Source organism: Carassius carassius, chromosome 50, assembly GCF_963082965.1.
Source record: "Carassius carassius chromosome 50, fCarCar2.1, whole genome shotgun sequence".
NCBI lineage: Eukaryota > Metazoa > Chordata > Actinopteri > Cypriniformes > Cyprinidae > Carassius > Carassius carassius.
In genome coordinates this window covers 2,132,789-2,147,962 of record NC_081804.1, presented here as the reverse complement: position 1 = coordinate 2,147,962, position 15,174 = coordinate 2,132,789, and the positions used below count along the sequence as shown (strand labels likewise).

Genomic DNA, 15,174 nt, shown 5'->3' with positions numbered 1-15,174 from the left:
TTTCAAAGATTCAAGGAGTAGTTCACCCAAAAATGTAAATTGATTGAAAAAAGTACTGCTGAGTTTCCTCATCTGAAAAGATTTGGAGAAATGTAGCATTGCATCACTTGCTCACCAGTGAATGGGTGCCGTCAGAATGAGAGTCCAAACAACTGATAAAAACATCACAATAATCCACAAGTAATCCACACCACTGCACTCTATCAGTTAACATCTAGTGAAGTGAAAAACACTGGTCAAAATATAAGTCCCTAATCCATATAAACACTTCCTGTTGTCCTCTCATATCAAAACCGTTAATGATGATTTTGTTTTTTACAAACACACACTTTTTCGCTTCATTAGACATTAACTGCTGGACTGGAGTGGTGTGGATTACTTGTGATGTTTTTATCAGCTGTTTGACTCTCCTTCTGACGGCACCCATTCACTGAAGAGGATCCACTGGTGAGCAAGTGATGCAATGCTACATTTCTCCAAATCCATTCTGGTGAAGAAACAAACTCATCCACATCTACTTGGATGGCCCGAGGGTGAGTACATTCTCACTAATTTTCAGACAATCACAGATTTAAAAAGAGTCTCTTACTTCTGGGTCCCCGATGGCTGAATCAAAACCAGCACTGACCAAAATCAGCTCTGGATCAAACTGAAAGAGATAAAAATGTGCATCAGCTTGGCTTCGACACTCAGAAAACAGTCTAATGTGCTAAAGGTTGTTCTCGTGTGACAGGTACCTCATACGCTACGGGTAAAAGAACATGGAAGAAAGCAGCCAGATAGTCGCTGTTCGTCATGCCCACCTGCAGGAAACAAGCACAGCACAGAAACTATGTGACAAAATCTTTGTTAAATATTATTTTAGGTGATTTCCTTTTAAAAAAAGAATATATTTTTATTGTAACCAGTGAGAATGGGTGATTAAATGCTAAACTGATCGGCATGCACCGCTGGTATGAAACACACATTTATGACAGAGTTTGATGGTTTCTGAGCATTGATTCAGTGTTCACTCGCCTTGTTCCAGGGGAGGTTCACGTTAAAACCAGATCCTTTGCCTTTCCCGACGCTGGTGTAGTCTGACTCAGGGAGATTGGGCCAGAAGGTCTGGTGCTCGTAACGATGCCAGGAAAAATAGAGCACACTAGGAAATAAATAAACATTAAGCATGCATACCAAGGAAAAAGGATGTGCTATGGGCTATTTTTTTTTTAAAGCAATCAGAGTTTTTAACTAATGGATAATAAAACAGGTGGAAAAACATCTAATTTAAATAATTTAATACATTTATGCATTTAGCACACGCTTTTATCCAAAGCGACTTACAGTGCATTCAGGCTATACATTTTTTATTTATTTTTTACCAGTATGTGTTCCCCAGGAATCGAACCCATGACCTTATGCACTGCTAATGCAATGCTCTAGCACTGAGCCACAGGAACTAATAATTTAATTAAGTACTACATTTTTATATGTTACATTATAAATAATGCAACAAAATATTAATTAAAAAAATAAATAATGCACCATTAAAATAAAATATTTTATAGGCAAAGGTCTCTTACATTTTCTTCAGAAAATTGAAAACAATCTTGTTCATCAGAAGGAAGATGTACTCACCTTGGGTCCTCCTCAAAGCAGTACTGGATACCCTGTCCATGATGGACGTCCCAGTCCACAATCAAAACCCTGGAAAGATCCACAAGCTCAAACTTATACAAAATCTGAGTTTCCTTCAGTGAATATTACAGGTGTAAGTCAGTGTTTGTTGTCCAGCAGTGCAGGATGTTACAACATTTCACCTGTTCAGGTTGTACGTCTTCTTGGCATAAAGCGCAGCGATGGCCACATTATTAAACACACAGAAACCGTTCGCAGCGGAGCGCTGACTGTGGTGTCCTGGAGGCCTGAAAGTCACAAAAAGAGAAAAAAGGGAAGTGAACAAAAATGAATTACTAAAAAAATAGGGATTAACATATTGTGCTGTCCACTGACCAATATGAATATGGACTGCTTTTCTATTTAAAGGAGCTATGTGGAGGTTTTTACCATTTGTACATGTATGAGCCAACCATGATGTAAAAAAAAAAAAGAATGACACCTCGACTGTCCACCACGGTTGCCTCTATCAGCCTGTAGGCTCAATTGTGTGTGGAGGAGTCGGGCCCGAATTGGCGAGAAAATTCACATAATGTGACATCTTGCGCGTTCTCGTCTACTTGGGCTTACAACCGTACGCCACGCCAGCCATTATAGTAAGCAGCGGCAATAGTGTTTTCAAATGGACTCTGCGGATGGAAAGAAGCGACCAGCCTCCAGCACAATTCAGACACCCACGGACACTACTCGAATTAAAAAAAAAAAAAAAAAAGAGCGTGCGCACTGAGAACTAGCATGAGACTGGCTGCAGTTCCTCTAACGGCCACTGGTGTCAGTAACAGTTAGACATTTCAGAACCTACGCAATGCTCCTTTAAGTTTCCAATAACAAACATGCAGAAGTGATGACTACCCGTAATTCTTTAGTTTTTTAACATAATACAATCATTCAAATCATTCATTAATAACAAATAATTTATTTTTCAAATAGTACATTTTTTAAATGAAATAATCATTATCAATAATAATAATAGTACATATTTAAATAAATATATATTTTTTCTTTTAATTACTACATTTGAATATTAAATTCACTATTAAATTAAAATGTTGAATGCAATTTGTATTAAATAATATTTAATATTAACAAATATTCTTAGTACTACAGTACTAGTAGTAGTAATAATTTTATAATAATAAAAATAATAATGCATTATTAAATTAATACATTTAATATAATTAATACTAAAATAACAATAATAAAATGCTTAATTAAATTCATTATTAAATTAAAATGCTAAGTTAGTACTATTAGTATTTAATATTAACATAACTACATATTGTTAATAATAAAATCAGTATACATTATTAATATTGTTAATACTAACAATAACAACAACATGAATTCATAATTAAATGTATTATTAAATGAAAAAGTTACATTCAAATTGTATAACATATTACTAATATTTAATATTAATAATTATTGTAAATAATTCAATGTATATTTAAATTAAGACCATTACATGCAAGTATTATTATAATGTATTTATATTGTTAACAACAACAACAATAATAATGTTTTGTTTTTAGTTTCACTTTCATTTTAGTTTTGCTTGGGTTCAGTTTCAGACTAAACTTCAGAGTACGCTGGGCCTCTCAAACATATGTTTAGTGTCGAGTTTAAGCAGGTGGTCTTCTTGACAGGTATCTGCTCATTTATTTCCAATCCGGAAAGCAGCAGCTGTGGGTTGTGTGCTCACCTGACCAGTGCCATGCCGTTCCTGACCTCTCTCTTCATCACACTGTCCACCAGCTGCAGTGTGGCGCCCACAGCCATCGTAGCACAGTGATAGATGTTCTGCACTCACATGAGAAACTGTGTTCAGAAGCGTTAAGGTCTCCAGTCACCTGAACCCAACAAGCATCAATGATCTGGACTTACCTGATGGAAATAGACATCGTTGTACTGCTTCGAAAATGCCTTCAGCTCTTCCACGCTCATTTTGGAAGTCTGTTTAACGGCCTCCAGATATTCCTCACTAAAGTAAACACAAAAACCAAACTCAATCATATAGCAGTAGAAATGGGGCCTGGTTTAAGTTTTAATGCCAAAACTCGAAACCTGTGTGCCAGTAAAATCTCCTGCTCGGTGGCCAGGCGGACCGGCACCTGTTTGCACCGCTCTGCCACGCCGCGAGTCTTCAGCGCTTCATAAGACACGGTCAACCGCTCAGGAACCTCGATCTCACAGGCTGGACTGGACAGAGCAATAAAAAAACAGATTCATGTGAAAATATTGTGAAAATTTATGTGAAAATTGCCATGCATTATAAAAAAAGCCGGTTTTGTCCACTTTTAAAGCATAGCGATGATAAGACAATTTTAGAGAATCAGCGCACTGTATTCAGGTCAGGTAACAAGGCTAATTTCACTTTGAAAAGACCATAGACTGTAAAAAATAATTAATATTGATATTTCCACGATAAGTTTACATTTTGCAGAAAAGATGGAAGAATATTTGTTAATGTGCCTTTGGTTCGTGATGTTCAGATGTTCGATAACTTAGCGGCCATGTGAGGAGTTTACATGTGTTTTACATGTGAGGAGGTTATTTAAACATATAAAATACAATTGCAATACAATGCAAATCTGAATTTTCATCAGATTGAAATGATGTTACTCCAGTTTTCAGAGTCATGATCCTACAAAAAAATTATTCTAATATATTGACAGTTTTACTGCTTAATATTTTTTGGAACCGGTGACATTTTGTTTAGGTTTATTTGATGAATAGAAAGATAAAAGAACATTACTGATAGTAGATCAACATATTGGAATGATTTCTAAAGGATTATGCGACACTGAAGACTGGAGTAAAGGCTGTTGATATATATATATATATATATATATATATATATATATCCTGAGAAAATGTATTATTTTAAGTGATTTAAAATTTCATGGCATCAACAATCTCAAAAAAGTTGGGACAAGGCCATGTTTAACACTGTGTGGTATCCCCTCTTCTTTTTATAACAGTCTGCAAACGTCTGGGGACTGAGGAGACAAGTTGCTCAAGTTAAGGAATGGTAATGTTGTCCCATTCTTGTCTAATACAGGCTTCTAGTTGCTCAACTGTCTAAGGTCTTCTTTGTCGCATCTTCCTCTTTATGTTGCGCCAAATGTTTTCTATCGGTGAAAGATCTGGACTGCAGGCTGTCTTCTACGCAGCCATGCTATTTATAATATATTTAATATGTGGCAGCGCCCAAAATTTTTCTGCCCGCACTGCTCTCACTATGGAACTGGCAAGAATCAAGCGTGTCTCCGAGTTCTTAGTTGAGCCTGCCACTTATCAGCCAATCAAAAAAAAAAAGGCTACACAATAACCAATCAGAAAATGGCACTATTGTATATGGGTAAGATTTAACACAACAACCAATGAAAAAAAGCATATCCTGTGTTCAACCACAGAGGAAACCACTGGAGCTCCGAGCATCACTTTGAGCACAGAGTAAGTCATGATCTCTTGTTTTAATGTTACAACAAATCCACAACTTGTTTGACACAAACAATGACAACTTAACTGCTGTTAGAGAATGTTTTCCATTTAATTGGGATCAGCTTTTCATGAGTGTCTGTAATTTAGCCAGCAGTTTTACAGCCTGTTCACCGACAACATCTGCTCAGAACAAGTAGTCTAGGCCTAGTCATATTTTCGTTATCACACGATGACTGATATATTGTCACATTAAATATATCTCTCTCCAATAAGGCTTTATAATTTTATTAGCACTAAATAAATTGAAGTCAAGTGTATTGCATAGTCGATGGTATAGGTCACTTTTAAAATCATGTCATATTTTATAAGTATATCCTGGCCAAGGATGCATTAATCATTGCATCTGTCATTCAAAGATGTCAGGTAAAAGGCAACAAAGCATCTTTTCATTCACCCTGAGAGGAAAGCCCCCCAAAAATGGTGGAAGAGGAAGAGACGGCGCAGGTGGAAGAGGAAGAGACGGTGCAGGTGGAAGAGGAAGAGGAACCCGCGGGTTGGAAAAAAAACGGACCTGCGTATCACTAGGCTGCATGTGTGAGCACAAGTGATACTGTGGCCGCCGGTCCACAACTGGTAGAAAAAGATGACGCTCAATAAACCTCACTGGCTGAGTTTTCTCCTCTGAAAGAAAAGGTTGCACAACTGACAGAATAAGTTACAATATCTGAGATATTGCTGCTAATTGCACATTTTCTTTTTTTTTTTACTTGAATGCCATTGCTTAAATTGATATTATTTATCTTTTAACATTTAATCTTCTGAGTTCAGAAACATTGTTTAATATAATCGCTGTTCATATTTTTATTCAAACTTCAGAATCAAGATACATTTATTACTCTTATGTTTCTTATGATAACTGAGATAATGCTGCTAAATTTATCCTTTCTTTACCTTGAATGTCATTGCTCTATTTTATTTTTTATATTTTGATATTTCATATTTTGTTCAAATGTTTAATTTATCTGCTGTTGATATGTTAATTATTTTAGTGTGTTATTTGATTAGAATGTTGTCCCGGTTTTAAAATAAAGCACATCAATGATATTTGAGAGTGTATTTTCCCTTTTCATTAGTATCCAAACAATAATTTTGGTATCGTGACAACACTACATTTCAGGTGGAAGAGGAAGAGACTGTGCAGGCGGAAGAGGAAGAGACATTGCAGGCGGAAGAGGCGAAGAGACATTGCAGGCGGAAGAGGCGAAGAGACATTGCAGGCGGAAGAGGCGAAGAGACATTGCAGGCGGAAGAGGCGAAGAGACATTGCAGGCGGAAGAGGCGAAGAGACATTGCAGGCGGAAGAGGAAGAGAAGGTGCAGGCGGAAGAGGAAGAGACGGTGCAGGCGGAAGAGGAAGAGACGGTGCAGGCGGAAGAGGAAGAGACGGTGCAGGCGGAAGAGGAAGAGACGGTGCAGGCGGAAGAGGAAGAGACGGTGCAGGCGGAAGAGGAAGAGACTGTGCAGGCGGAAGAGGAAGAGACACTGCAGGCGGAAGAGGCGAAGAGACATTGCAGGCGGAAGAGGGCGAAGAGACATTGCAGGCGGAAGAGGCGAAGAGACATTGCAGGGGTAAGAGGAAGAGACGGTGCAGGCGGAAGAGGAAGAGACATCGCAGGCGGAAGAGGAAGAGACATTGCAGGCGGAAGAGGAAGAGACATTGCAGGCGGAAGAGGAAGAGACATTGCAGGCGGAAGAGGAAGAGAAGGTGCAGGCGGAAGAGGAAGAGAAGGTGCAGGCGGAAGAGGAAGAGAAGGTGCAGGCGGAAGAGGAAGAGACTGTGCAGGCGGAAGAGGAAGAGACATTGCAGGCGGAAGAGGAAGAGACGGTGCAGGCGGAAGAGGAAGAGACGGTGCAGGCGGAAGAGGCGAAGAGACGGTGCAGGCGGAAGAGGAAGAGACGGTGCAGGCGGAAGAGGAAGAGACGGTGCAGGCGGAAGAGGAAGAGACGGTGCAGGCGGAAGAGGAAGAGACATTGCAGGCGGCAGAGGAAGAGACGGTGCAGGCGGAAGAGGAAGAGACGGTGCAGGCGGAAGAGGCGAAGAGACATTGCAGGTGGAAGAGGAAGATGCATTGCAGGTGGAAGAAGAAGATGCATTGCAGGTGGAAGAGGAAGAGACGGTGCAGGGGGAAGAGGAAGAGACATTGCAGGCGGAAGAGGAAGAGACATTGCAGGCGGAAGAGGAAGAGACATTGCAGGCGGAAGAGGAAGAGACGGTGCAGGCGGAAAGAAGAAGAGACGGTGCAGGCGAAAGAAGAAGAGACGGTGCAGGCGGAAGAGGAAGAGACGGTGCAGGCGGAAGAGGAAGAGACGGTGCAGGCGGAAGAGGAAGGCGGAAGAGGAAGAGACATTGCAGGCGGAAGAGGAAGAGACGGTGCAGGTGGAAGAGGAAGAGACGGTGCAGGTGGAAGATGAAGAGACGGTGCAGGTGGAAGAGGAAGAGACGGTGCAGGTGGAAGAGGAAGAGACGGTGCAGGTGGAAGAGGAAGAGACGGTGCAGGTGGAAAAGGAAGAGACGGTGCAGATGGAAGAGGAAGAGACGGTGCAGGTGGAAGAGGCGAAGAGACGGTGCAGGTGGAAGAGGCGAAGAGACGGTGCAGGTGGAAAAAATCAACAATGTTTGTAGTGTTCTCTACACTGAACCTCATTCTCCAAAGAGAAAAATCATCCATATTCCAGCCGTATGAAGAGGTAAATGGGAGGGTTGAGCTATTTTTGGCTATTTTGATGACTCCTTTCTTAAATGCTACACCCCTGTAAAATATAGGTTGTGTTACTTTGTCAGGAAAGACTATTAAGGTATCTAAAGCTATCTAATTTCAAAACAGCTGATATTTTTTGATTCTGTGCACTACATGTGTGTGCCCCATTTGATAAATTACTTGTACAGAGTGAAAAAATAACAATTATCTAAACTTAGATCTACTCATAGTCATTGAACTGAGTACCAATTGCATTAATAATGCATTTGAATCTTTTTGGACATTACATTTTGCAGATGACGAAATTCATCAAGAAACTTTGTTCAAGGTTCATGACAACAGCAGCACTACGAGGAGGAGAAGTCCATGACATCCCCTTCAAGGACCCACTGCACCAATGCCAGGTAATGCTTTGAAGTCACATAGGGAGATAAACCTGTCTGCTTATTCACAACAAATACACCTTTTCTATGGATTGAGTGGTCTTTCTGATGATGGAACATGGATACAAAATTTTAAGAAGTATGGTACCCCAGTAACAATATACTCACCCCTCTGCCATTTGGTAGAAGATATAAGAACATCAGAAACAGCACTAGTAGATTCAGAGACAGCTTATATCCTCAAGCCATCAGAATGCTGAACTTTACTCAACCATCTTTACTCTCCTTAATAGCACACTTGTCACTTTTTAGAATTAATCCTTAAACCTAAATTAATCCTTTTTTATTTTACCTCTTCTATTTATCTACTTTCTATTTAAAACATTTTCTGTAAAGTTGCGATTACTTTGAGTACAACAAATTTCATGACTGATAAATGTTACTTATGTGTATATGACAAAAAACTTGAAACTTGTATAACCCAGAGATATCCTATAAGATGCCTGTATTTGACTAGCTTTCTCTATGTCTTCTGTCTCACTGATAGGCGAAAAACTCAATGTGGGTTTCACCACCAGAGCTACGCTCAACAAGGCTCCTTGAGGCTGGAGAGGTCACATCACAGAAGGATCAACAATTCCAGCAGGCAGCACTGGCCTTTTTGATCGGAGCTGTGGAGTATGCCATGGATAAACTCAACACGAAACAGCTTGTCTCTGGACGGGACATTGTCCTAAATCATGACCCTTAAAGGCAGTCATGAAAAGGCAACAAACACTTACAATAAACAACACCAGTCATAATCTCTCTCTCTCTCTCTCTCTCTCTCTCTCTCTCTCTCTCTCTCTCTCTCTCTCTCTCTCTCTCACACACACACACACACACACACACACACACAAACATCTTGCATGCCTGAGGCCATCCTTAAAAATATTCTTCTTTGCCGTAACCCGACCGACCCTGTCAATTTAGCACAGACTCAATTTTTTATTTATTTTTTTGCTTTTGGTCAGACCGACTTGCCGATTGTAAATTTGCGTTAAGACCGAACAATTTTGTTTTACTCTTCAAACTACTAACGCAAAAGCAATAAAATAATATTAATTATATTTAAGTAATTGTAAATATATAAATTTTCTAGGCCTACATACAAACGAAGGCTATCTTACTTAATTAAAAAAAAAAAAAACCTGTGACGACGGATGTCACACTATGCCTGCGCTTCGTCTCATATTCTCACTCACTGTCAGAGTCAACGGTTCGCGCTTGGTAATGATGGCTGCGGCTGCAGTAAACTAAATGTTCGCGGTCACTGTTCAAAGTCATACGGGTTCGGGCACCATAATACATCTAAAACAATTCATTAAAACAGCTCGACACCGCTTTAACTGGCACGAAGTTTTGGAAAAACTGTGCCCAGATCTTTTCCTATCCCTTCTCCCGTCTAGTCTAAAACCGTGTCCGTGTCGACTGTCACTATGTTCGAAAATCTATTGCACGAATCGATTGGACCAACCAACACAAGTTTCGAAAACGAAAATAGGAAATTGATTTTAACGACCTTCTCTCTGAGCCTGTCCAGGTTTTTTTTTTTTTTTTTGGAACACGCATCACACAGCAACTGCAGCTTCGGACACACGCATAACAGCAAATAATACTTTTTACAACAGAAATGTGAATTCTGACGGTATTCAGGGCTAGAATCGCCTAGGGCTGTCAAAATAGCTGAAAAACTAAATTCAAATTTTTTACTTTAATATGATCAAAATTCGAATTGTATTCGAATTTAAAATGCATAATAATTTCAGTTAGGGTGAAGAAAAGCTTTTTGCTTCTCTTCTGAGGCCTCAAGATAGCGCATCGAGCAAAATATTACTGCACGTTTATTCAAAGAATTAAAATACATGACTGTGAAAAAACAACATAATATCTAAAATAATTTTTATGAACAATTATTATTAATTAAGTTGCTTAAAGAACTATAAAAACAGCGTCATGTAGGATGCATGGTTAAATAAATAAAAAGGGCGGAAAACTAGTCACACAGAATAATTTTTTTTCATTTAAAAACATGAGATGCAGTGGGATGGGGAACAAAAACCCAACATAAAGTCTTGAGATATTTTTAGAAAATTAAATTAAATAATGGCTTCAACTGGATAGGCTAACATAACCTTATAATGCAATGCCAGATACATCGTCATCGCATCTCGTGCGCCACTGATAAGTCACACTGTCTGCATTATGTCCTTTTCATCATCCGCGTGCGGGCATTTTTTGAGACCGCGGACCGTGCGCGTACACGAGGTGAAAGAGGAGACAGCAGATACTGCGTGTCGAGCTCGTCCGCCTTTGAAATTTGTGTAGACACGGCTGTGCGCGCAGCGAGATGGAATGGAACACGGACTGTGAAGTACCGGGGCTCATAAGGCAGCTTCCTTATATTTCCTATATTTGGTGTTATTTGCCGTATAAAACTTATTTAGACATGCAAAATCGATTTTACAATCGATTCAATGAACACTTGTCACTCAAATCAAACAGGATTTTTTTTTCACAAAAGTGACAAGCCAAGAAAGCAAAGTTAACGGTCTCTCATTTGTAGGTTGCACTGATACCTAGCGTTGGATGCAAGTAAAACAGTATAACAGTACCTCATTTTTTTTTTCTTCTCACATGAAATTCATGCAATAAACATGTTTTTGACAAAGATTTCATTTTGTTTGTGTTCTATATAGCCTGCTTCAAAATGAGGTTTGCAATTATGCGCCCGAAGGCACGGGTTGAAGACCCAGTCACTGACGTCACGATATGCTAATTTGTTAAAATTCCTACCTACGTCATCACCATCACCAAAATTTTCCTTTTTTTTTTACATTGAAAAAAAAATAGACCGACCTACCGACCCTTTTTTTAAAAAAAATTACTGTTACTTCAAACCAAAATATTTTTAAGGATGGCTTTGTAGACAGGTAAGGATTTTCACATATTCTAATCACTCTTCTACTCATGTGCTTTTTTTTAAGATTTAGTAATAGTAATTACGATGAAGGGAAAACATTTGAGAAATAGAGGCCCCTGGTTCCTTTTTTCAAAGGTGACTGGCTTGAACCAATTTGGGAGGCTATCGAAGATCGCAGCCTTGGTTTTAGCCTTCCACATTCTAATGCTGATGCTGAGAGGGTATTTTTGATGGTTGGTTTGAACAAAACCTCAACACGAAACAGCTTGTCTCTGGACGGGACATTGTCCTAAATCATGACCCTTAAAGGCAGTCATGAAAAGGCAACAAACACTTACAATAAACAACACCAGTCATAATCTCTCTCTCTCTCTCTCTCTCTCTCTCTCTATCTCTCTCACACACACATAAATTTAATAAATGGAAATTTAATAAACGCTTTGTATTTGGTTAAATTGTCAGTGTCATCAAATATTTTCTTCTACTAGTCTGACTAATTATTAATATTAACAACAAAAATACTACTAATAATAATATTGCTCGTCTTCAACACGTGTGTATATATATATATATATATATATATATATATATATATATATATATATATACATACAACTGATATGGTCCTACTATCATAATATCATGTCTAAGAAAAAATAACTTTTAACTTTTTTTAACTTTTGTAAGAGGCGTAATGATGAGATGACTTACTCTGTCCAGAGGAGTTTATAATCGCTCATCTCCTCGTCAAAGATCAGTGCGCTTCTTGATGCCATTTAAACACTCTGCTCTGGATTTCAAAGAAAAACGACTGATTGATAACTGTAACTCACTGTAAATTATAATTTAAACCACTCATGCGAAAACAAGTGAGGTCAAAGACCCTTCTTCTTCCTCTTTAAATTTATTGGCAGTTGGCATACCAATTTGGTGCATTACCGCCACCAACTGTTTGGGGTGTGGAGCTTCAATGCGGATTTAGACGCTATATTTAAAAAAAAAAGGGAAAACAAGATATTGTTCTTGGTTGTTCTTAAATTCTATCTAATAACCCTGTTTCTTTTAAGTATCTCATGAGAACAGGCCATGCTGATGGTTTTGATGCATGAAAAGAAAATAAACCCTCTATTGACAAGTGTGTATATCCTAATTCTTTGACTTTTTCTAAGAGTATGGTTCTCTCTATGCTGTATGCTTCACACTCTAGCAATACATGTTCTACAGTCTCTCTTTTGTCACAATTTATGCATATTCCTGTTGCGTGTTTCCCTAAACGACTGAGATTATGATTGAGACCTGTATGTCCGATTCTTAATCTTGTAATCACAGTTTCTCCTCTTCACTTCCTTGTTGTCACTTGCTTCTGTACTTTATATAAAAACCGACCTTTGGTCTCCTGTTCCTATTGTCCTTGCCATAACTTATTGATTTCTGTTTTAATGAGACTTTCCACTTCTGATTTACCCAATGGAACTTTCCATTGCAAGTCTGACTTAAGTGTCTTTTTAGCCATATGATCAACTGCTTCATTACCCCTCTATTTCAACATGAGATGGGACCCACATAAAACACACTGTAATATTAAGATTTTGTATTCTATACAGACTATGGAAGATTTCATAAATCAAGTCAGGCCTACAAACAGATTTGCAATTTGCAATACTTATTTTTTTTTTCAAACAGCTCTTTACGAAACAGTCAAAACGATTATACACTACCTTTCTTTTGGAAGAGGCTTTTTTTTTTACTTATTTTGTAAAGCTTTGTATGGAGCTTAAAATATGACAATACTATTTGAATTTGAATTGTGTTCATTTGAATTATAGACAAGTGTCATTTTAACAAAACTGAATTTTATGACATTTACCAGTTTTGAATTTGATTTTTTTTTTTCACTTGAATATTTAACATTTGAAATTTAACACAATTTATTTTTTATGGCAGTTTTTTTTATATATATAGATATTTTCAAACAGCAGACTTTTTGTTCTGAATTGTTAGACTGCAAATATCCAGTTTTTAAAAATACAGCTTCAAGTTTTCAATATGAAATGATAATCGAGATGAAGAAATCCTGGAATGGCCGTGGGCCTGCTGTTTTCTCTTATACTGGAGGTGTTGGTCTCGGGGATGACATTGCCATAGTTTCAATTAATAATCCACCCAGTAATGGGTGAAATGCGATAAAAAGATCAAGATTAAAAGATAAAACATGATTTTAAGTTTGGTGCATGACCGCTTGCACACCGCCTCTGCTTTGAAACAGACTGCTGTTCACAATTAAAGTTTCAAGAGGCACGGCCTCTATGTTTTCTTCCAAGCGTAGGTCTGGACGAAAAAAAAATCTATATTTTTTTTTTTATATGAATTCTATTTTTACATTTAGATACATGCAAGGCCATGTGACAAAATACTGTTTCTGTTCAGGCTTTTCCTCCTGAAATCTATACTATTTTAATATTTTACTTCAAAGCGTTATCTACTAAAAATGTCTACAATAGTTCGACAAGTTCTATCCTAACCATCTAACAACAATTACCATACTCAGTTACTAGCCGATAGGCTGAGACACAACAGGGAAAAGTCCTTTTTCTCCAATTTCTGAAGCCTTTTTCAAATCACGCAGTGAAACTATGGTGAGCGAGCCCGCCCGAATGTGGCAAAATGGGGGGGCATCGGGCTATATAAGCGGCCGTCTCACCTAGACAAACTGATTTAATTCGACTGAAGCGACGACATAAGGTATCCTTGCTTGTAGCACGGTAAAGTACGCAGTACTCGTTCCATATCTCCGTAGGAGCCGGGAGGATGAATAAGCGAGAGCTATCGCGTCCACTATCCTTCTGGATAGTCTTGGCTTTGAGACCGAATGATCCTTGGTTCAGTCTCCGAAGGACACAAAGAGCTGTTCTGACTTTCGAAAAGAGGCGGAGCGGTCAATGTAGGCTCTTAAAGCCCTGATAGGGCAGAGTAAGTTCAACTCCTGGTCATCCTGAGGAGGAGGAAGCGCGGAGAGAACAACAATCTGGTCTCTGTATGCAGTGGAGAGAACCTTTAGGACACACCCGAGCCTTGGCTTCAGGATGACCTTGGAGTTTCCAGGCCTGAACTCAAGACAATAGGGACTCACGGAGAGAGCTTGTAAGTCTCCTACTCGCTTAACCGGTGCTAGGGCCACTTTAAGCCCCTTGAGGTCCCTTAGAACCATGGATAGGTCCCATGTGGGGTTATCGTGAAGTGGCGAGGAGGGTTTGGCCTCCTGGACCTCTTCAGAAAACGAACAACTAGGTTGTTTTTACCCTCCGACAGAACTGCAGTACGTAACCTTGTTTTATTGTTTTCAACACCCATTCTGACACTCCGAGGATGTCCTACCATGCCTTGGCCTGCGTGCCTTACAGTCAGTCATAGACAGAAACTAAACACACACAACACAAATCACCTAACAAAGACATCTAGTGTTATTAAATAAAGCCTTAAAAGACAACTTTCTGCATCTAAAAAAAAACATTGACCTATTTACATTAATTCATTTAGCAGAGGCAAAAACAAGCGGTTTATAATACATAATTCAAAATGTATAACATTTATGATATTGCTAACATCCTCAAATGGAGGTTTTGTCAGATTTAGCTCACTTCTAACTCAACAAACCTTATACAAGAAACAGTCAAATAAAAACTACCAACAAAAACTGTAACAGGTTCATTTTTAATGCCACACAAAATGTTCAAAGTACAAAAATGATTATTTTCCGTAACTGAACATTAAAATGCAGGTCGTTCAACGTTCTAGAGGTTTCCATCAGCTTTCTGAAACTGCACAAACACACATTATTATCAATTTATTTATACAAGAGTACATTAAGGCATTCTAAGGTCACATAACACATATAATTCATCATGTACGAACTTTTAGATAAACATATGTGATGTATGTTTCACAAAACTGCTCAATTACATGATCCA

General features: G+C 38.5%; 1 protein-coding gene across 1 annotated transcript in view; it reads right to left on the bottom strand.

Annotated features, from left to right (window-relative positions):
* Window positions 1-15,174, bottom strand: part of hdac10 (histone deacetylase 10) — a 36,314-nt gene that overhangs the window by 4,366 nt on the left and 16,774 nt on the right. Inside the window, 10 exon segments of the mRNA XM_059546089.1 lie at window positions 590-649; window positions 738-803; window positions 1,018-1,144; window positions 1,621-1,689; window positions 1,803-1,907; window positions 3,362-3,459; window positions 3,544-3,640; window positions 3,724-3,858; window positions 11,918-11,996; window positions 14,582-14,624. Coding sequence (XP_059402072.1) covers window positions 590-649; window positions 738-803; window positions 1,018-1,144; window positions 1,621-1,689; window positions 1,803-1,907; window positions 3,362-3,459; window positions 3,544-3,640; window positions 3,724-3,858; window positions 11,918-11,996; window positions 14,582-14,624 — 879 coding nt within the window.